Consider the following 22678-nt stretch of genomic DNA (forward strand, 5'->3'; position numbering starts at 1 on the left):
GTAAAAGTAAATAAAATTGCGTTAAGAATTGAACGCCATCCTGAAGAACCAACCCTGTGCAGGTACTGAAGTCAAAATTGGCTCCAGATTGTTAGCAGGGATTTGGAAATGGGAACATATTGTTGCATAGTCAAAATCACTGTTATATTTCTTTTCCATGGGCAACTTTAAAAGGTGTGTAAGGCAATGCAAACCCTTGGGAGCTGAGTCACCACCGTGTGTCAGATTTACTTTAGCACCAAGGACCAATTTTACGTGAGATTCTGGACTGAACTGACAGTGCCGAGATCACCCCAAGAAAATTAGGGGTGCTATGCTCAAGGCATTCAAACAGGAATAGGAAAGTCCAGCTCCCTCTCAGGGTCAGGCCAGGTTAGGAAATAAGAAATATTGAAATAGAAATCAGCATAGGATATAGGGGAGAGGATTACAATAGAATAAATTAGAATTAGAAATTGAATTAGAATGAGTAGGAGTAGGAATGATAGGAGGAGGATAGGACAGGACAGAATTCATTATTGGCCAAGTGTGATTGGACACACAAAGAATTTGTCTCGTGCATAAGCTCTCCATACAAACAACAAAGTGATATAATCATAAGATACCAATATGAGACGGTAACAGGAAATCATGGCTGGCTCAGGAATTCTGGGAATTGAAATTTACACATCCTAAAGGGGCCATAATCACCCAACCCTGATCTATCTCTTGTAATAGAATCTTGAAAAATGGTGGGCATTTTAACTTCTCTCCTCCTTCTGCCAAAGAGAATCAAGGCAGGGCAACCTTCCCTTTCTTTCTAACACCTTCCTTCTCTCCTGGGCTTAATCCAGATTCCGCTAGTTGCTGTAACCATCTCAGTGGTCCTCTACAACCAGGCCCCAAAACTCCCTTGCTTGTCACTCTCGCAGTCCAACCTACTTCAGAAGGTTGTGGTTGTGTGAAAAAAGGGAGAAGGTACTACTATGCATGCAGTCATCTTCCTGGAGGAAAGATAAAGATAATAATATAAATCAAATAAATGGGACCGCTCCTAACCCTAATCTTGAAGAGAACTGCCAGGTTTAGTTATATTTCGTAATTCCTAATTGCTCATCTCCCTTCAGTTTTTTCCCCCTCTACATTCTTACTGAAAAAAATCTTGCCTTCAATCAATATTTCACTTTTTAATTGTTTGTCCTGCCTAGAAAGCTTCCTGAAACATTTCTAAAGTAAACTGATTTTCTACCACCAACAAGGCATTTGGGCTTTATTTGCTACTATTTTGCTTTTTTACAACTGTTTTTCCTTTAGCCATTCTGTTATTTCATTCTCTAAGCCTTTTTCAATCCATGTAAACCACCTGTTAATTTGGACTAAAATACAGGTGGGGCAATTTTTGATCTAATTTGCTATGGAAAACCCAACCACCATCTACAATACACACATTGGGGGGGAAATGCCACACTTTTAAGCCCTTATCTATCCCAGCTTAACATTCAGTGTGAACAGAGGCCCACTAATCTATCACTATTGTTGTATGTACACTGAGAGCTTATGCACAGGAGACAAATTCCTTGTGTGTCTAATCACACTTGGCCAATAAAGAATTCTAATTCTAAATTTGTGCAAGCCCAAATGTAGGATATCCCCATACAGGGAAAAAAAAAACCAAGGCTCAAGTACCAAAGTTAGTCTAGCCTGTTTTTAGCCATGCACAAACAACCTACAGACCATGGCTAAACCATATATTTCAGCAGCAACAAGACTCAAATAGATGTTGGTAAATTTTATTCCCCCAAACCACAGCTGGGCCTTTTCCATCCTAAGGCACAGCATCCAAAACCCAAACCTAAGGGCAGGGAGTAGCAAGCAAACTCTGGCTGCTCTCCCAAAACGAAGGTTAATTATTTTTATTTTATTTAGCATATATGGCATCAGTCTACAGACATCATGCAATCACCAATATGCAAATACTAACAAAACACATTATACACACAAACACAAATATAAGTTTAAGGGGAGCATCAGACTCTATGGCACCATATTATGGCAATCTTATTATGGTTTTACCTTAATTTAATACTTTATCTCATATATTGTACTATACACACATTCATGTGTGTATGCAACACACACATATGTACATGCATATACATATATATACACACATATATACACACCACACACATATATAAATACATGAATATACATGCACACATATATACACACACACACATATGGTGATGCTCTACTAAGGTTAATCCCTGGAAAGGAGACCACCAGGCAATCCCAGATTGCAGAGTCAGCTGACCTCGAGCCAGACAATACCAGGAAGTGACAAGGCTGGACCCAAAAGGAAACTTCCCCCTCGAGGGCAGAGACCCCCGTCTCCCCCCCTTCTTTCAGGCCACGCCCACCTCTGGCCCGGAAACCCCTCTGCACCCCCCAGCTAGCGTCCCCATGGTTCGGCCCGAACAACCCCCTCGCCAGCGTCCCCATGGTTCGGCTCGGGCATCCCCCTTCAGCGTCCCCATGGTTCGGTCCGCGTAGCCCCCCACCCCCACAGCCCATTGGTGTCTCTCCATGGTTCGGTCCCAGCACACCCCTGCCGGTGTCTCCATGGAACGGCCCGAGCACCCTCAGCCAGCATTTACATGGTTCGGTCCGAGCCACCCCCCTCCACTGGTGCCTCCATGGTTCGGTCCGAGCAACTCCCTCCCCCTCACCGTTATCCCCACTCGCCCGCCGCGTCCTGTCTCACCCAGAGACATGTCGATTTTTTCCAGCGTTTCTCCGCCGCTGCTGCTGCTGCTGCCGCCGCCTCCTCTCTGGAGTGAGGACGCCCCAGCGCCGAATCCGCTCATGGCCGCCGCCGCTGCTGCTCTCGTCGCCATCCCAGACGCGAACCAAAGCAGCAGCCGATGGAGAGGGGGCGGGGGTCCCTTTAAACCTTCGGCGCATGCGTCAGTCGAGGCTGGCGCCTGCGCATTCGGGTCGCGGCGGAGAGAGCAAGCCAACCGCTTCGGCGCGTGCGCGTAGCGGCCGAAGCGGGGCGGGTGGGGGAGACGAGCTTCGTTGCTCTGGCTTCTCCGCATGAGCAGGGATTGCTAAGCGGCGAAAAAGCATGTGGTAGGGAGCCCCCTGCCCCCTGCAGGCGGGGAGGACTCAACGCAGCCAGGACCTGGCTGGTATATATGGTTTATTTTGACTGAGTTTAAACCAGGGTTTAAATCAGCAGCACCACGATGTTACCTAGTTTGGTTAACCAAGCGTGCATAAGCACACCAACGTGCCTACCGTCCCTGTCCTATTGTTTCTTTTATTTTTATATTTTTATTTTTCTCATATGTATTCATAACTATGTTTTTACTTATGCCTATTATCTTGTAAGCAATTGACAAAAATAAATAAATAAAATAAAAATAAATAAATAAAAAGCTCAGAAGGCCCCAGGGGCCCCAGTTCAACCCTGAGCTACAAAATATTCTCCTTTATTGAAACCAGGGTTTCTTTGAAAATCCATTTTGTTCAATTCCCAGAATGCCCTACTATCTTAAGAGGTTCATCCATCTTAAAGTTGAGAAAAACTTTTAGTGTTGTATATACCGCCTGGGATCACTGTGTGAGTTGGCTGGCTGTGCAAAATTCTAAAATAATAAATAAAACAATTAAAAACAGGCTTAGACAACTCATTTAACCTATGTGAACGGAATCATGGTTTATTCAACTGTTGTAGTTTTCACAATGAAGGCCTGCTGGCTAGGTGGCTTGTTAATTCTCTTTTAATAGGTGACACAGAGGTAGGTTATAATTTGTGTGTGTGTGTGGTTTCCCTGATAAACCTTTTGCCTTATACATTAGGTTGGGCAATTGTTTGGGGTATAATGTTGTGTATTTATTAGTCAAATATATATATGGCCACCTATCTCATGGAAAGTAAGTCTAGGTGGCTTATAATAACCTAATAATACATAAAACTGTCCAGAGAGCTTGATAATAAGTGCTAGATAATAAGATGGGCAGCATATAAATTCAAAAAATAAAAGTATAAAACAATTGTTACAAAAAAAAAAAACCCATAACGCATAATTATTAAAAAATTAAAAACTATAGAAGCAGAACTAAATAAAAATAATAATAGACAGTGGGATATCCATAGTAACGGAACCATAATCATTTTGTGAAAGCTTCCCTGAGTCATTCTGGCATCCTGAGAGCCTTGAATTAGTACAAATAGTGACAAAAGCTCAACTAACAGGGTTAGGTTTAGTTTAGTTTAGTTTAGTTTAGTTTACTCTATGTCATTGCACCTCGTGCAATGAAAGTCATCTTCAGTGTACATTATGACTATGAAAATAAACACAAGCACACATCCTTCTCATTCTATACAATTGAATGGAAAACCCCTGATATTGCATTAATATTGCATTCTACAGTATAATTCAATAGAGTTACTGCCCTGGGATAGAAGCTGTTTTTCAGCCTATTTGTCGAGGACTACTCCTTGACTTACAACCATTCTTTAGTGACTGAAGTTACAACGCCCCTGAAAAAAGGTGACTTATGAGTGAAGGCAAATGAAGGAAAAGTGACTTATAACCGTTTTTCACACTTAACAACTGTTGTTCACCTGATCAATATTTAGACGCTTGGCAATCGGCTCGTATTTATGATTGTCGCAGTGTCCCTCTGTGTGTGTGTATCACGCGATCCCCTTTTCCGACCTGCTGACAAACCAAGTCAGATTCACTTAACGTCCGTGCTACTGAAGGATCAGATGGTGGAACGTATGTACAGATGAGGACCAGGGGTGGCCTTCAAAAATTTCAGCAAGCGGTTCTCTGCCCGGTTGCTGGGTGGGCGTGGCCATGTTGGGTGTGGCCTAGTTGGCCTCCTGCACTATGGCTGGTGGGGGGCGTTTTTGCCCTCCCGGGCTCCGGAGGCTTTTCTCGAGCCTCCAGGAAGGTGAAAACAACCTCCCGGACTCCGGAGGACCTCTGGAAGCCAAATCGGTCCAAATCCAGGAAAGACCCATGCGCCTGCACTTACCTGTGTGGAAAGAAAAGGACAGTGGTGTCACCCAAGCAAGAAAACCCAAAAACACAAGACATGCCAAATAGCAAAACAAACAGACAAAAGACATAAAATATATTGCAAAGGAGCCCTTGGACAGAGATTGCCACAAACAAATATAAGAAATCATTAAGAAAAAAAAAAAAGACTAAACACAAGACATGCCATAATCAGCAAAACAAACAGACAAAGACCAAAATATATTGCAAAGGAGACAGACAGGAGATTGCCACAAAACAAATATAAGAAATCATTAAGCAAAAAAGAAGCAAACTGATAATCAATCAAAATGGAAGACAACCCCTGACAGGATTCAAAACATTAAGAAATACAAACACAAGCACACACACACAAAAGGAGAAAAGGTATAAAAATCATGGGCTTATCATACAAAGCTAGCTAGCCCCAGGAACGCAGACTTCTTGCTATCTCTCACCTTCCTGAAAATAAAAAGATCCAGCTTTCAAGCAGTTGTCTGTATCCTTGCACGGAGCTCTCCCAGCAGGAAAATCGAATCCTCATAAGAAAGGCATTTTCAAAGCCTTTCAACACCTGCATCAAAAATGGGTTGCATGGGGACTCCTGTGAGGAGTGGGGCAGGGTGGGCAGGGCCAGACAGAAGTGGGATTTGGGCAGGGGTGGGATTCAAGTTTCTTAACAACCAGTTCTGTGGGCGTGGCCTAATTTGTGGGTGTGGTTTGGTGGTCATGTGACTGGGTGGGTGTGGCTTGCTGACTAGGCGTGTCTTGGTCATGTGACTGGATGGGCATGGCTTGTATGTAAAAATGTAAATATTGATATTTTTTTTAAAATATAAAAAAGAGCAACTTTTACCCCAAATCAGGCAAAGCAGGCAGGCAGATTGAGTTGCTCACAGAATCACAGATTCACTCAGAGATCTAGCATTCTGCAATCTGCTACCTGAGTCTGTCACATAAAATTTGCTTGCAAACTCATAAAATTTGCTAGCAAGCAAACTCACAAAATTAACTCACAACACACCATGTATGTAAATATTGATTTTTTTTTTTATTTAAAAAAAGAGCAACTTTTACCCAAAATCAGGCAAAGCAGGCAGGCAGATTGAGTTTCTCGCAAAATCACAGATTCACTCAGAGATTTACCTTTCTGCAATCTGCTACCCAAGTCTGCACTGAAAAATAGAAGCTTCGGTCCTAAGGAAAAGCTCAGTTCTGCTTTTAGATTAGCTAGAAAGCAAGAAATCCAACCATTTCCTGCTTTCTAGATAATCTAAATCTCCCGGCACAGCAGAAGAGCTGATAGTTGGGCGGGGGAGGAAAAATAGCATCTTACCAAAAATTAGGTGAAGGCACAATGCAGGCAAGTTTCATGGCACGCATGCCAGGTAAGGAGTAAGTGGGTGGGGTGGGGAGGGGATAGCCAGTGGCGCGATTTGCTGGTTCTCCGAACTGCACAGAATCGTAACCACCTGTTCTATAAAACCGGTCTGACCAGGTAGATTCCCACCCCTGGATTTGGGGGTTTTCTGAACTGCACAGACTTTTAGTTAGGGGCTCTCCCAAAACCCTGTGATCCCCCAGCAGCCCACCCAGTGGCAGGATTCAATTTTTTTTACTACTGTGGGCGTGGCTTGGTGGGAGTGGCTTGGTGGGCATGGCAGGGAAAGTTACTGCAAAATCCCCCTTCCCTCCCCACCCCACTAACCTGCTTTCCAGCTCCGTTCTCCTCTGCAGGGCAACCAAAGAAGATTCAGCCGATCAGCTGGGACTCAATGGGAGGCAGAGAATAGGAGGGAGCGGGGCCAGTCAGAGGTGGGATTTTCTGGTTCTCCGAATGACTCAAAATTTCTGCTACCGGTTCTCCAGAACTGGTCAGAACCGGCTGAATGCCCCCTCTGAGCCAATCCCTCTGGGGATCAGAGGAAGGGTCATAGGTGGAGGTAGGGCCCAGGTGTGGATGGAAAGGACACGTGAGTGAGGAATATGAATTCTGATTTTTAAAAAAAGCATCTTTTTGCCTTAAATCAGACAATTAAGCAGCTTTGCTCCGTCCTGTCTTCTCTCTCTGTGTGCTGCCTTGAGCTGCTCTGCAATAGGAAGCGGGTGGAGTTGCACGTGCGTAGAGAGGCAGAAGTTAGCACCTCACCTGTTAGAAAATCACTAGCCAGTATATTAGCAACAAGAATAGCTCGCTTTAAGAAACCCCCCAAAAAAAAAACCACATAGCTGGCTGTGATAGTAATCACAAAACAACTGGAGACACGTGAACAATATAGAAGAGCTTTATTAAGCTTTTGCAAAAGGGAATTCTGCTCATGGCTGGGGTTTATATACAGGTTCAAATATACAGTCTCTGCCCCTTTCCTGGGTTCACAATCTATCCAAGCTACGTATCTCCCTACGCAACACCCATATTATTGTAGCGTAACACCTGTTTCCTTGCCCTTGGAAACTACCCTCGTTCTCATGGCTTCTTCTTCCTGTTATGGTCCTGTTATGACCACCTGTAATACAATAGATCATTAACCAGTTCCTTTTGGGTGAGGATAACGTAGTATCTCCTATACCAGGGGTAGTCAACCTTTTTATACCCACCCCCCACTTTTGTATCTCTGTTAGTAGTAAAATTTTCTCTAACCGCCCATCAGATCCACAGTAATGGTGATTTATAAAGTAGGGGACAAAACCCCTACCGCCCACCATGTAAGCTGGAATGCCCACTAGTGGGCGGTAGGGACCAGGTTGACTACCACTGTCCTACACATATCCTTATGCCAAAAAGTACAGGCCCATATTCTACCCAAAAGCCTCACATTTACTTTAGAACATAATACGTTACAAAACAGTACATGTTTATTAGATATAATTATATAACTGTCCAATAATCATTGCATAGTTCAAATATTGGATAAATATGGCTTCCTGTCAGCCTTCAAGATCTACTGCCTTGCATCTTTTGGCTGCCATAAGTAACGGGGGGAGGAGGGGGGGATATTGTCTGGGAAGAGAGCTGGAGGTGTTACATTCTTGTGTTGTGTAAATTAGGAGTGGGGGGGGGAGTATAAATTCCTGCTCTTAAGTTTCTATTCCTCGCTTAGCTTTCTTTTCTCTGCGCAGCTGCAAATCTTTATCAAAATATGTCAAGGTCAACGGACAGAGGCCTCATCACCACCTGAAGATGCCCACATGATCATATTCACAACTTTTAATTGGAAGAATCATTTGAACTAGGAGGGGTGGGAACGTTTCCAACACTTTGTATATGCGATCTGCGCGCCTAATTCCTCAGATTCAGAATTCTACTGATGTTACCGCTTCAAAATTCAGTAAAAGTTATCTTTGCTCTAATCTAAAGAGTCTAAGTATTTCTTTCTTGAATTTTGAATGGAGCACCACCTGACACTTCCCTTCTGTTCTTCTTTTCCACAGGTGTAACTCATAATATGTAATTTCTACATATCACACTGGCACATGAAACAAGGACACTTTGCAAGATACCCACGACCTGGGGTGGAAAAACAGGCAGCGCAACATTTAGCTATTTAGCAGAACAAGTGTAAAGGTCTTAGGGGGCTGAAATCCAAATAACCAATCAATATTATCGGTTATGCATGCATTATTAGGGGAAGGGCAAAAGGGTTGAATGCGACCACCCCTTGACTATAAGGCTTGCTATAAGATTGTAAACTGGGGCCTTGGTCCTTATATCTTGGTAGCAAAATAAAAGTATAATTTTGTACCACACCTTGTGTCCAGTGACTTATCGGCTATGACACCAAGTAAGAGCCCCGTTTTTGGGGGACAACATTGCTAACTGAAGTGATTCAGTTAATAATTGTGGCAAGGAGGATCGGAAAATGGGGCGAAAACTCAACAACTGTTCTGCTTTTAGCAGTGAAAATTTGGGGTTCAGTTGTCGTAACACGAGGACCAGCTGTAACGAAATGCTTAATGCTGAACGAAAGGCCCAAAGGACTGGACTTTACCTATTTCTGGAGATCAGAAGAGAAATAGAAAGAAAGAAGTAGTTTACCATTTGCACTGAAAGCCAGTTTCTCTTTTCTTTGAATAGCTTATTCTTCACTTTTCAAAAAGCTACTATTACATTTTTAGCAGCAGTTCCTGTTCTTCCTCTTTCATTCTTATAAGTTCTTCCTTGCGTGCTATTTTCAGACTACGAAGGTGTGGGTAGAGAGTTATTCTTATGTACACACCTGTGTGTGAGAGACACACTGGGGCCTGTGACCAGAATAAAAACCCCTCATTTATTATGAAATTTCTGGGCCACCCATCTCGTGTTGATCTCTTCTCATTTTCTTTCTCATTGTTTTATTTTACCGTGCTGTTATTCTCCTTCTGTTTCATATTACATTCTTTTTTGAATTTCTTCCTTTTTATTGTTGTGTGGGAAGCTGCTCCCCACCAACAAAGAATGAAGTATTTTGGGAAACATTAAAAAAGGCAGAATATTATATTTTCCTTATATAGCCTTAGTAAGACCACACCTAGAGTACTGCATCCAGTTTTGGTCACCACACTATAAAAAAGATGTTGAGGCTCTAGAAAAAGTGCAGAGAAGAGCAACCAGGAGGATGAGGGGACTGGAGGCTAAAACATACGACGGACGGTTGCAGGAACTGGGCCTGGCTAGTCTAGGGAAGAGAAGGACCAGGGGAGACAGGAGAGCATCTTCTAATATTTGAGGGGCTGCCCCAGAGAGGAGGAAGGGGGTCAAGGGATTTTCTGAAGTGCCTGTAGGCCAGACAAGGAATAATGGAGACTGAACAAGGAGAGATTTAACCTGGAAAAAAGGAGAAACTTTCTGGCAGGGAGAACAATCCACCCATGGAACAGAAGTTGCCTTCAGAAGTTGTGGGAGCTTCATCACTTGAGACTTTCAAGAAGAGACTGGACTTCCATCTGTCAGAAATGGTGTAGGGTCTCCCGCTTGGGCAGTGGGTTGGACTAGATGACCTACAAGGTCCAACTCTGATTATCTGATATCTTCCCAAAGGAGAAATGGAGAAACATGCTCTTAAAGACAGAAAGCAGCCCCCAAGTCTTTGTTACTAGCCCACAGCAGACGCCGGCACTTAAGGAGATAAAGAGCTTATTGAAAGAGGAAGACGTGTCTAGATAGCTCTATTCATAAGCAAAGCAAACACTGCAGGCGGAAATTTGTTCAAGGCAGGATATTTCGAAACTCCTGGCAGCAAAGCTGACAAAGGCAGAATGATGGGATTAGAACAAGCAGCCTGTCACCCAAGATCCAACCCAGGAGGAAAGCCACTAAGCTGCAATTGGAATTGCCCAATACCCTATCAGAACACAAACTTCAAAGTCACAGAAACCTGTAAAGATCCACCCACTCATTCAACCGTTTGTTCAGCTGTCCCAGAACTGCATGCTATGTGGTTCTATTCAACATTAAACCTTCTTTCCAATCAGCCTGCATGTTATTTCTCCCAGCTTGGGACTGAACCAGGTGGTTGTTTTTCCTTCCAACACTTGCAAGACGCCCTAGAGTGGCCCCACAAGCGAGACAGGCAGCCCATAAATTTAACACATAAATAAATTACAAATAAAATAAGCCTTGCAGTCACACGACTCAGGGTGTCTCACAAGATAATAAATACAGTACCGTAAAAGATTAAGACAGTACAACTTAATTGAATATGTCCTCACTTCTATTTGGATTTAATTAGGAGTTTACTTGAATTATTCCCAAGGGGGTAAGTGCAAAGTTCCTTTTTAACCTTAGATAACTCAGTCAGCCCTAGCTGGCTGGATCTGAGACCGAAGTAGCATAAAAACATGCTTTATTTCCTTGTTACTTTCAAGGTAAAGCTGGCCATTTTCCAGTACCTCCAATCAAAACACAAAAGTACAGATAATTGAAACTAAAACAACATTTAGAATTCCACCCCGAAAGCAATATTTACCTCCAACTCTCCTAACTATTGGGAAATGTTATCCGTACTATCAGTTTGCAGAATTTTGCAACCAATAATCCAAACATTTTTATACCCCGCCTTTATTTCTTCATAAGTGCAGGCCATCCTCGACTTACAACGGTTTCACTTAGTGACCGTTCAAAGTTACATGGCTGAAAAAAGTGACTTAGGGCCATTTTTCACACTTATGACCGTTGCAGCCATCTCCACGATCACGCGAAGCAAAGTCAGACGCTTGGCAATTGACTCGTATTTATGACAGTGTCCTGAGATCACCTGATTTCCCCTTTTGCGACCTTCTGGCAAGCAAAGCCAACGGGAAAGGCAGATTCACTTAAGAACCACGTTACTAAGTTCACAACTGCAGCAATTCACTTAACAAGGGTGACAAGAAAGGTCGCAAAATGCGGCAAAACTCACTTAACAATAGTCTCGCTTAGCAACAGCAATTCTGGGCTCCATTGTGGTCATTAAGTCGAGGACTACCTGTAACTCAAGGCGACAAACACACATAACACTCCTCCTCCTAGTTTCCTATTTATTGCACGAAATTACATTAATGGGTAATAATGATTCTGCAACCCAACAGGACAGACACAGACTCCAGAGAGTAATTAGGACTGCAGAGAAAACAATTAGTACCCACCTGCCTTCCATGGAGGACCTGTATCCTGCACAAGTCAAAAAGAGGGCTGTGAAAATATCTACAGACCCCTCACATCCCCGACATAAACTGTGTCAACTCCTACCCTCAAATCGACGCTATAGAGCACTGCACACCAGAACAACTAGACAGAAGGGGAGTTTTCCCCTCAACCCTGCTAAAAAAATAATTCCCTCAATATTGTCCAACTATTTACAAAGTCTGTACTACTATTACTATTAATCACTCCTTATCACCCATCTCCCTCCAACTTGTGACTTTATAACTGTAACTTTGTCGCTTCTATCCTTACGATTTATATGGACTGTTTCCTAGTATGATTTGATTGCTTATTGTACCCTATGACTATTATTAAGTGTTGTAACTGATAATTCTTGACAAATGTATCTTTTCTTTTATGGACACGGAGAGCATTTGCACCAAGACAAATAAAGAATACAATAAAGAATTCTATTCTATTCTATTCTATTCTATTCTATTCTATTCTATTCTTCATCCAATATCTATTCTATTCCATATTCTATTCTATTCTACTCTACTGTACTCTATTCTAATGGCAATCCTATATGATTCTTATTTCTGCCACTCAACTTTCTTCTATTAGTGTTGTACGTTCCGTAGATGCCACATGCTAAATACATCAATAAAACCTTAGCTTTGCAGATATTTTGTAAGTGCAAGTTATCTTTCCTAGTTAAAAACCTGGGCGGAAGCCCGTTCCCGTCATTCACACACACACATCTAGACACCCGTCCCAGACCTCCTATAATATAACACGCATCGGCCAAGGGCAAAAAACAACAACCCCCCACCAGGCCGGAAAAGCCGGTAAAGCCTGCCGGGAGTTGAAGTCCCTACGAACGCGAGCAAGGCGCTCCATTGGCGGAGGCGGCTAAAGGAGGCGGGGCTCGGCGGCCGGAAGCTGTCCAGGGCACGCCGGGAGTTGTAGTTGGTGGCGGTGACGGAGCGGCGGGGCGAGGAACGGGAGGCGGCGCCGGGCAAGAGGCTTCCCGCTCCGGGCCCTGCCATGGCAGCGGGCGGCGGCCTCGGTCTGGGTGTCTCTCGGGCGGGCGGAGAGACCGGGGGTCCCTGAGAGACGCCTCCCCCCCCCTCCGGGGATGGAGGTCAGAGAGCAGGAGGAGCGCAGGTGGGACGTTGCGCGGTTGGGGGAGGGGAGCCGTGGGGCGGGGTCGCGGAGTGGGGGAGGGGCTGGGACGAAGAGGGGGCTAAGAGAAGGGGGAGTCATTGGGGGCTGGCTTGAGGGTTTGCAGTCATGGGGTGAGGCAAGGGGGGATAAACCCTTGGGGGGGTCTTGAGGATAGAATACAGGCAGTCCTCGACTTACAACCGTTCGTTTAGTGACCGTCCGAAGTGACAACGGGCACTGACCAAGGGGACTTAGGGACTTGTTTCAGGCTTACAGCCGACGAAAGGGACTTAAGGGGTGTGTTTCACGCTTACCACCAATGAAAGGCATGTGTTTCACACTTACGACCGACAAAAGAAAGGGCCTTAAGGGGTGTGTTTCATGCCTGCGACTAATGGAAGGGAGTTAAGGCCGTGTTACACGCTTATGACCAACAAAAGGGACTTAAGGGGTGTGTTTTGCGCTTACCACCAATGAAAGGGATGTGTTTCACACTTACGACCGACAAAAGAAAGGGCCTTAAGGGGTGTGTTTCATGCTTACGACTGATGGAAGAGAGTTAGGGCTGTGTTTCACGCTTATGACCAACAAAAGGGACTTAAGGGGTGTGTTTTGCGCTTAGGACTGGTGAAAGGGAGTTAAGGGGGTGTGTTTCATGCTTACCACCAATGAAAGGGATGTGTTTCACACTTACGACCGACAAAAGAAAGGGCCTTAAGGGGTGTGTTTCGTACTTATGACCGACGAAAGGGGTGTGTTTCACGCTGACGACTGATGAAAGGAAGTTAGGGCCATGTTTCATGCTTACAACGACAAAAGGGACTTAAGGGGCGTGTTTCACGCTTATGACTGATGAAAGGGAGTTAGGGCTGTGTTTCATGCTTACGACCGACAAAAGGGACTTAAAGATGTGTTTCATGCTTACGACCATTGTGACTTAATGATCGCACGTGACTCACTTAACAACCACATCACTGAATGGTGCAAGTTTCAGTCCCAATTACTGTCGTAAGTTGAGGACTATCCGTGCAGCTCTGAGCAGTAACTGTGCCAAAAATGAAACTACCTTCCACTGTAAGAATTGTGGTTTTCTTTCATGGGGTGTTAGCGAGGTAGGCATGGCAACAGATTAAACATGCAGGAGGACTACCCGGTTATGCATGCGAATTTAACTCTGTCTTACAGGTAGTCTTCCAATTACAATGTGTTGCACATTAATAACAGAGTTGGAAGGGACCTTGGAGGTCTTCTAGTCCAACCCTCGGTTCAAAGCAGGCATCCTTATATCAACCCGCTCGAACGGTTCTCCAGTCTATAATTTGAAAAGAAATAATTGACCGATTTGTTTAAGAGTGTAGAAACACTGTATATATAGAGTTAGTGGTTATGTTTTGTTTGTAAGAGAATAGAATCATCCCATCATTCTGTCGTGTGGCTGGAAGGGACCCTGGAGATCTTCTAGTCCAGCCAAGACACATCCCGCAGGTCAAGAGAGAGAAGATGGGAGTCTAGGATGCTAGAGGGGCCAAAAAGTTTAGCAAACTTCTCAGAATCCCTCAAGGAACATACTGATCAATCGGCATAGAGCTGAAAGGGACCTTTGAGGTCTTCTAGTCCAACCCCTGCTCGGGCAAAAGACCCTACATCATTTCAGACAAATGGCTGTCCAATCTCTTCTTAAAAACCTCCAGTGATGGAGCAGCCACAACTTCTGGTGGCCAGCAGTTCCACCGGTTAATTGTTCTCATTGTCACGAAATTTCTCCTTAGTTCTAGGTTGCTCCTCTCCTTCATTAACTGAATAACAGAGTTGGAGGGGACCTTGAAGGTCTTCTAGTCCAACCCCTTCCCCAAGGCAGGAGACTTATACCATCCCAGGCAGATAGCCCTCCAATCTCTTCTTAAAACCCTCCACGGATTGAGAACCCACAATTTCTGGTGGCAAGCTGTTCCACTGGCTAATTGTTCTCACTGTCAGGAAATTTCTCCTTAGTTCTAGGTTGGTACATTAGTATTATATTATACCATAATCTACCTTATCATCTATTATTGGTAGTCCTTACATACGACCACAATTGAGCCCAAAATCTCCGTTGATAAGTGAGGCAGTTGACTTTTGACCCACTTTACAATGTTTTTTTTGCCACAGTTGTTAAGTGAATCGTGTAATTGTGAAGCGAATCTCGCCCCCCTCCCACTTTCACTTGGCTTGTTGGAAACCAGAGGGGAAGGTTACAAATGCGTGACCCCAGGGACACTGCCATAAACCGTCGTAAGTGTGAAAAAGGGCCTTTCGGTGCCGTTGAAACTTCAGACGGTCACTCAACGAATGGCTGTAACTAACAAATGAGAATATTTGTAGCTGAGGATTGAAATGAAGTGTCCTTGGTGTGTGGTTGTAAGTCATATATCCCTCTTTGAAGGAGATGGGCTGTTCAGAAATATGAAAAAATAAATTATTATTATTTTCAAAACGATGCCTGACCAGATTTAACAGGCCAAGCGAGGAGGAAATCCTCCTTATACACAACTCACTTCTATTCAATCAAAGCCCTTTGGGAAGGGTTGAAGCGTGCTTTAACACTGATGATAGTTTTCCAAAACCAACATTTTAAAAATTGTGGCACATCAGCAGCTGTGAATCATAGCTATGTGCATCCTCCAGGTTGTGTCAGGATTCCAGCAACCGCTCTTAATTAAATCATGATTCTCGAGCCAAACTTCCAAGAAACTTCAAAGGATTCATTAGAGGCGACATACCTGCACTTCCCTGTTTGAAGCCAACTCTGGCCTACGTCATTCACAGTCCCCTGTGACTCTGTTTCCCCCCTGGGCGTGTCATAAATCAGATTCTCCAACTGAGCACATCTTCACAGGCTGGGTGTCATCCATCACATTCTCCAATTAAATATATTCCCGGGCAAAAGCTCTGGTAGTTTAGTTACAATCTTTTAAAGATAAGAGTTGGAATGGACTTCTGCTTCCAAACCACTGCACTGCTCTTCCAGATTTCCTTCCTTCTCCCACCCCCTCTTTTTTTAATGGCCACTACTAAAACAGACCTAAGAATGTTTTAGGAGTTGACAGGTTGCCTCCGAATGACAGGTGAGCCACAAACAGAGGCATGTTGATTAGAATTCTTTTATTGGCCAAGTGTGATTGGACTTTGTCTTTGGTGCAAATGCTCTCAGTGTCCATAAAAGAAAAGAGACATTCGTCAAGAGTCAAGAATCATCAGGGACAACACTTAATGATAGTCATAGGATACAATAAGCAAATCAAATCATACTAGGAAACAGTCGATATAGATCGTAAGGATACAAGCGACAAAGTTACAGTCATACAGTCACAAGTGGGAGGGGAAGGGCGATAAGGAGTGATGAGAAGATTAATATTAATAGTAGTGGAGACTTAGTAAATAGTTGGAGAGTGTTGAGGGAATTATTTGTTTAGCAGAGTGATGGCGTTGCGGAAAAAACTCCCCTTGTGTCTAGTTGTTCTGGTGTGCAGGGCTCTATAGCGTCGATTTGAGGGAAGGAGTTGACACAGTTTATGTCCGGGATGTGAGGGGTCTGCAGATATTTTCACAGCCCTCTTTTTGACTCGTGCAGAATGCAGGTCCTCCATGGAAGGCAGGTGAGTAGTAATTGTTTTTTCTGCAGTCCTAATTATCCTCTGAAGTCTGTGTCTGTCCTGTTGGGTTGCAGAACCAAACCAGAGAGTTATAGAGGTGCAGATGACACACTCAATCATTCCTCTGTAGAACAGAGTTGGAAGGGACCTTGTAGGTCATCTAGTCCAACCCCCCGTCTGTATCAGCAGCTCCTTGGGCAGTTTGAGCTTCCTGAGTTGGCGCAGAAAGAACATTCTTTGTTGGGCTTTTTTTGATGACGTTTTTGATGTTAGGTGTCCATTTTAGGTCTTGTGATATGATGGGGCCTAGAAATTTGACAGTCTCGACTGTGCAGTATACAGGACCTCTGTGGAAGGCAGGTTGGTAGCCACTGTTTCTAATTGTATGGACTTCCCTGGAATTAACCACGGTCAAAAATAGGAAACTGGGAGAGTTTTATGTTCGATCTGTTCTGGATTTTTTTCCTTTTTCTTTTCTTTTCTTTTTTAAAAAGACCCTCTTTGGAATGAGGGATAACAGGTAGTTCTCAAGCTACGACCCCAATTATGCCCAACATTTGTGTTGTTAAGTGAGAAATTTGTTCAGTGAGTTTTGTCCTATTTTTTCCGACTTTTTTGGGGGCCATGGTTTGTTTAAAGTGAATCACTGCGGTTGTAAAATTTGCAACACGGTCGCTGAGTGAATCTGGCTTCTTCCCCATTGACTGTGCTTGTCAGAAGGTCGCAAAAGGGGATCACGTGACCCCTCCCCCCCCCCGGGTCAGGAAATGTGAGTCAGTGGTCAAGCATCCGAATGTAAACCACATGAGCGTATAAAGCGGGAAAAACGATAAGTCGCTTTTTTTCAGTCCCGTTGTAACGTCGAACGGTCACTAAATGAATTGTGGCAACTCTTCCTGTAAAGTTCCCCGAATCCGTTTCGCTTTTCTGCTTCTGTCTTAATAAGGGGGGAAAAAATGCAAAGAAAAACTTGTTTTTGACACCGTGACTGAAATGGAAAGTAGGTTGAGCTTAGCCTGCATTAGAGCCGAGGTCTGCAAACTTGACAACTTTAAGACTTGCGGACTTTCAACTCCCAGAATTCCTCCGCCAGCCGTGTCTGTTCCTTTTTCTTTTATTCCCCCCAAAGAGGAGAGATTTGCAGAGGAAGGGATTACAAGAGAGTAAGCTGTGCTGGCTGAGGGATCCTGGGAGTTGAAGTCCACAAGTATGAAAGTTGCCAAGTTTGGAGACCTCTGCATTAGAGGCAAGTTTTCTCCTGCCAAATCCTTTCGACTTTCTGCTTTTCCTTTTGCCGCTTTGGCTCAGGGTCGTACTTAATTTCATCTTATTTAATGCCATCAGCAGCTCCTTCTACTGCACAGGTAGTCCTCGATTTATGACCGTCATTGAACCCGGCATTTATGTGGCTAAGCGAGACCGCTTGTTAAGCGAATTTTGCCCCATTTTATGACTTGGCGTGCCACCGTGGTTAGGCGAATCTCTGCAGCTATTAAGTTAGTGACACGGTCATTAAGCGAATCTGGCTTCCCCCTGGACATTGCTCGTCAGAAGGTCGCAAAAAGGGGATCGCGTGGCCCCCCCAGGGACGCTGCGACCGTCATAAAGACGAGTCAGTGGCCAAGTGTCTGAATTTTGATCACGTGATCACAGGGAGGCCGCAATGGTCGTCAGTGTGAAAAACGGTCCTAAGTCACTTCTTTTCAGGGCCATTGTAACTTTGGTCACGAAATGGACTGTTGTAAGTTGAGGACTACCTGTATAGTGATTCTGGATGACTTGCATTTCTCCCAAAAGTGAATAGAACGGAAATAGAAGAGTAGAAGTAGAAGTAATAGATAACAGATAATCAGAGTTGGAAGGGACCTTGTAGATCATCTAGTCCAACCCCACTCCCTCAACTATTGGAAGGCTGCTCTCCTGTCTCCCCTGGTCCTTCTCTTCCCTAGACTAGCCAGGCCCAGTCCCTGCAACCCGTTCTTCGTGTGTTTTTGCCTCCGGTCCCCTCATCATCCTGGTTGCTCTTCTCGGCGCTTTTTCTAGAGTCTCAACATCTTTTTTTATAGTGTGGTGAAGCAGAAGTAAAAGAATAGAGCTGGAAGGGACCTTGGAGGCCATCTAGTCCAGCCCCCCTGCCCAAGCAGGAGAAATTAGATCATTTCAGACAAATGACTGTGGAAACAATACCAAGCAGCCAAAGTCCAAAAGAGTGATTAAAATGGACTGTTGGGCGACATTCCTTTCCCGACAGAGCCTAGCTTTCATTTCCGTTTTCCCAAGAAAGACCTCCTTGTGAGTCGGATGCCATAATAAACCAAGTTTTTGCTTGTCCTCCAGGAAACTTGGCCAGTTGCTTTCAAAGCAGGCTGTGTTTGTCTTGGGCTTAAAGCGAATCGAGGCCTGCAGAGAAACGCTCCTAACGCTCCTTCTTGGAATAGATTCCGCTTCGTTCAGGAAGACTGTTAATATATATTTTTTTTGTCATGCCGCAGGTAAAACGAAGCAAACATTCCAGTGGGGGAGAGAGAGAGAGACCCTCCCCCTCCCCTATACATCCCCATAATTTGGACTAGATGACCTTCAAGGTCCCTTCCAGCTCTATCCTGATTGATCGGTACGTTCCTTGAGGAATTCTGAGAGATTTGCTAAACTTTTTGGCCCCTCCAGCATCTTCTCTCTCAATCTGCAGGATGTTACCTTGGCCAAGCTGACAAATGGGAAGGATGCAAGTTGTCACCCAACCTGTCAGTTGAGCTTTCTTCTCCTTCTTCTTCTTCTTCTTCTTCTTCTTCTTCTTCTTCTTCTTCTTCTTTCTTCTTCTTCTTCTTCTTCTTCTTCTTCTTCTTCTTCTTCTTCTTCTTCTTCTTCTTCTTCTTCTTCTTCTTCTTCTTCTTCTTCTTCTTCTCTCCTCCTCCTCCTCCTCCTCCTCCTCCTCCTCCTCCTCCTCCTCCTCCTCCTCCTCCTCCTCCTCCTCCTCCTCCTCCTCGTTCTGGAAGCTTCTTAGAAAGCAACGGAATGTCACTTTGGCTGCTTGCAGCTGTCATGAGTTTCATGACAGATTTTAAGACAATAGAAACTTTGCCAAGCTTCAGGGTGAGGAATGTAGCACCGGTTAAGAGTTGAATCATCGCGTCCTGGATTTGAAATGCGGCGAGCTAGTTTATGGCTCAGTTTTGGAATGGAACCAAGATAGTTAATGTGTGATTCAGCGGGAGGCATGCTGGGTCATAGGTGAGTCAACACTTCGCTGGAATCCCATTTTCAGACCTACAGGATGAAGCAGCCCATGCCATGAATAGCATTTAGCAATAGCTCTTGGGCTTAATATATACATACCACTTCACGGTGCTTTACAGCCCTCTCAACAGTCAGCCTCTTGCCCCCAACAACCTGGATCCTCATTTTACTAACCTTGGAAGGATGGAAGGCTGAGTCAACCTTGAGCTAGTCAGGATCGAACTCCTGGCTGTGGGCAGAGTTTGCCTCCAATGCTGCATTCGAAGGAAGGGAGGGAGGGAGGGAGGAAAGAAGGAAGGATGGATGGATAGTGGTAGGTAGGAAAGGAAGGAAGAAAATTGGTAGGTAGGTAGGTAGGAAGGATGGATAATGGTAGGTAGGGAAGGAAGGAAGGAAAATGGTGGGACGGAAGGAAGGATGGATAATGGTAAGAAGGAAAGAAACATGGATAATGGTAGATAGAGAAGGAAGGATGGATGGATGGATAGATGGATGGATAATGGGAAGGAAGGAAGGATGGATCATGGTAAGAAGGAAAGAAACATGGATAATGGTAGATAGAGAAGGAAGGAAGGAAGGAAGGAAGGATGGATAATGGTAGGAAGGAAGAAAAAATGGGTAATGGTAGATAGGGAAGGAAGGAAGGAAGGATGGATGGAGGATGGGAAGGAAGGAAGGATGGATAATGGTAGGAAGAAAAAATGGGTAATGGTAGATAAGGAAGGAAGGAAGGATGGGTAATGGGAAGGAAGGATGGATAATGGTAAGAAGGAAAGAAAAATGGATAATGGTAGATAAGGAAGGAAGGATGGATGGATGGATGGATGGATAATGGGAAGGAAGGAAGGATGGATAATGGTAGGAAGAAAGAAAAAATGGGTAATGGTAGATAAGGAAGGAAGGAAGGATGGATGGATGGATAATGGGAAGGAAGGAAGGATAATAGTAGGTAGGAAAGGGAGGGAGGAAGGATGATGATAAGGAAGGAAGGTTGGTTGGTAGATCTGTTGTTATTTTGGAGGCTGAATTAATTATACGGTAGCACGTCTGCGTGTAAATAACACACCCATTTTGTAACTTGCAAGCGAATGCAATAGCATGGCATGCGCGGCTACTGGAAGAGCAACAGATTAAACACATGAAGCTCGCACCTTAAATGTACTGTGCTGACACAATCTGTCCCAAACGGTGCTGCATTTCTTGCACCAGAAATGTTTTTGTTAGACCAATGCGGGTAGTCCCTTGACCAGCAACTATTCGTTTAGTGACCAAAGTTATGACAAAACTGAAGAAAGTGACTTTAGGGTTGTTTTTCACCCTCAGAACAGTTGCAGCATCTCCATGGGCACACGATCAAAATTCTGACGCTCGCGGCTTCCGGTTTCTCGCGGCTTCGGTGGCAGCAGGAATTCGCGACTGTCCGCGATTCCTGTTGCGCTTGCCGCCAAGGTGCCCCCGATCCAAACGGGTCAGGGAGATATGGCTGCCCTGTAGAGGTAGCCGAAGAGAGAGGGGAGCCGGACAGGGGGTTGGGGGTGTCGCAGACCCCCTCCTCGTCCGGAAAACCCCCTTTTTCCCGAGGTGGTGGAACGGCGGTCAGTAATGGCCGCCATGAAGAAGCCGGCAGCCGGGTAAGATTGTGCTGGAGGAAGCAGGAAAAGTGAAAGTGCTGTCTGAGCCGGGTCAATCAACAACTTTTAAACACCCTGGAAACTGATTTGTTTGAACTGCTAGAAGATACATTGTATCCCTGAGAAGATCGGAAAGCGCAGGAGTTTAAAGCTGTCAAGGGGAAAAAAAACCTTTCTTTTCTTAACTCTCCCACCCCATGGAAACAGCAGATGAAGATTTGGAAAATTTATCTGAGCACTCAAGGTAAATTATTTTGAAAGTTAAAGCCAAGGGATAAAGGATTCCTGGACATTGGACTTAATAACTTAAGAAATCGGAAAACCCTTATTGGAGGTATGGATTTCTGAATACTTAAAAGAAAATTGTTGTAAGTGGGAAGGGAGAGGGAAAAAAAATTGGAGCAGAAGTTGGAAAAGGAGGAGATTGCCTAGAACTTTAAAGAAAGATATATTGTAATTGGATCTCTTTGATTAAACAGTAACCCCAGAAAGAGAAATAGAAGAAAGAACTTTGGTAACTTTGGAATTCTTTGCAATTATTTTTGATTAAAAATACTTGGGTGGTTGTTTTGGAAAAAGTTTTTCTCTTCACGATGGCATCGCTTGTGGATGAACTAAAAATTGAATATCAAAAATATAAAAAAGAAGAAATAAAATAAAAAAGGTTAGTCACCACTAGTCTAGGGTCTCCCGCTCGGGCGACGGGGTGGACTAGATGACCTATAAGGTCCCTTCCCACTCTGTTATTCTATATTCAATGGAACAGAAGTTGCCTTCGGAAGTTGTGGGAGCTTCATCCCTGGAGGCTTTCAAGAAGAGACCGGACTGCCATCGGTCAGATATATGGTGTAGGGACTCCAGCTTGGGCAGGGGGGGGTTGGACTAAATGACCTCTAAGGTCCCATCCAACTCTGATTATCTGTTATCTGTTACAAAAGAAAGCAAGACAAGAAACAATGGATGGACACTAATCCTGAGAAGCAACCTGGAATTAAGGAGAAGCTTCCTAACAGTGAGGACAATTAACCAGGGGAATGGCTTGCCACCAGAAGTTGAAGGTTTTTAAGAAGCTTTTAAGAAGAGACTGGACAGGCACTGGTTTCAAATAGTACAGGGTCTGTTGCATAAGGACGGGGGTTGGACTAGAAGACCTCCAAGGTCTCTTCCAGCTCTATTCTGTTTATTATTTCAATGACCCTTAAGGTAGTGCTATCCAAAGATGTTTCCTTGGTCTTCTACCTGTACTAGAAAGGTCAGATGTCCAGGTTCAAGGATTTCACTGCTTCTGTACTTTGGCAAGTTGCAGCCCATCCTCGCCTCTCAGCACTAAGAGAGTCACAACAATGGGAACACCCTAGGGTGGAACGGCTTGAAATC

General features: G+C 44.3%; 2 protein-coding genes and 1 long non-coding RNA gene across 6 annotated transcripts in view; 1 reads left to right on the plus strand and 2 right to left on the minus strand.

The window, feature by feature from the left end:
- The window catches only part of FYTTD1 (forty-two-three domain containing 1), a 31543-nt gene extending 28632 nt beyond the window's left edge, over positions 1-2911 (minus strand). The window contains exon 1 of the mRNA XM_087965610.1: positions 2744-2911. Within this exon, the coding sequence (XP_087821736.1) occupies positions 2744-2876 (133 nt within the window). The 5' untranslated portion in view covers positions 2877-2911. The remainder of the gene's footprint in view (positions 1-2743) is intronic.
- Positions 1-22678, minus strand: part of LOC148131023 (uncharacterized) — a 69413-nt gene that overhangs the window by 28632 nt on the left and 18103 nt on the right. The gene's annotated exons all lie outside the window — the stretch shown is intronic.
- The window catches only part of RUBCN (rubicon autophagy regulator), a 74412-nt gene continuing 64326 nt past the window's right edge, over positions 12593-22678 (plus strand). For 2 of the 4 annotated variants that reach the window (XM_087965582.1, XM_087965580.1), the window contains exon 1: positions 12593-12801. In XM_087965582.1, coding sequence (XP_087821708.1) covers positions 12773-12801 — 29 coding nt within the window. In that variant the 5' untranslated portion in view covers positions 12593-12772. Of the gene's footprint in view, positions 12802-19439; positions 19527-22678 lie in introns of those variants that run through there. The other 2 variants (XM_087965579.1, XM_087965581.1) reach the window with 2 other exon arrangements.

This window comes from Notechis scutatus, chromosome 4, assembly GCF_049901735.1.
Source record: "Notechis scutatus isolate UNSWTSFEM ecotype Mainland chromosome 4, rNotScu1.2, whole genome shotgun sequence".
NCBI lineage: Eukaryota > Metazoa > Chordata > Lepidosauria > Squamata > Elapidae > Notechis > Notechis scutatus.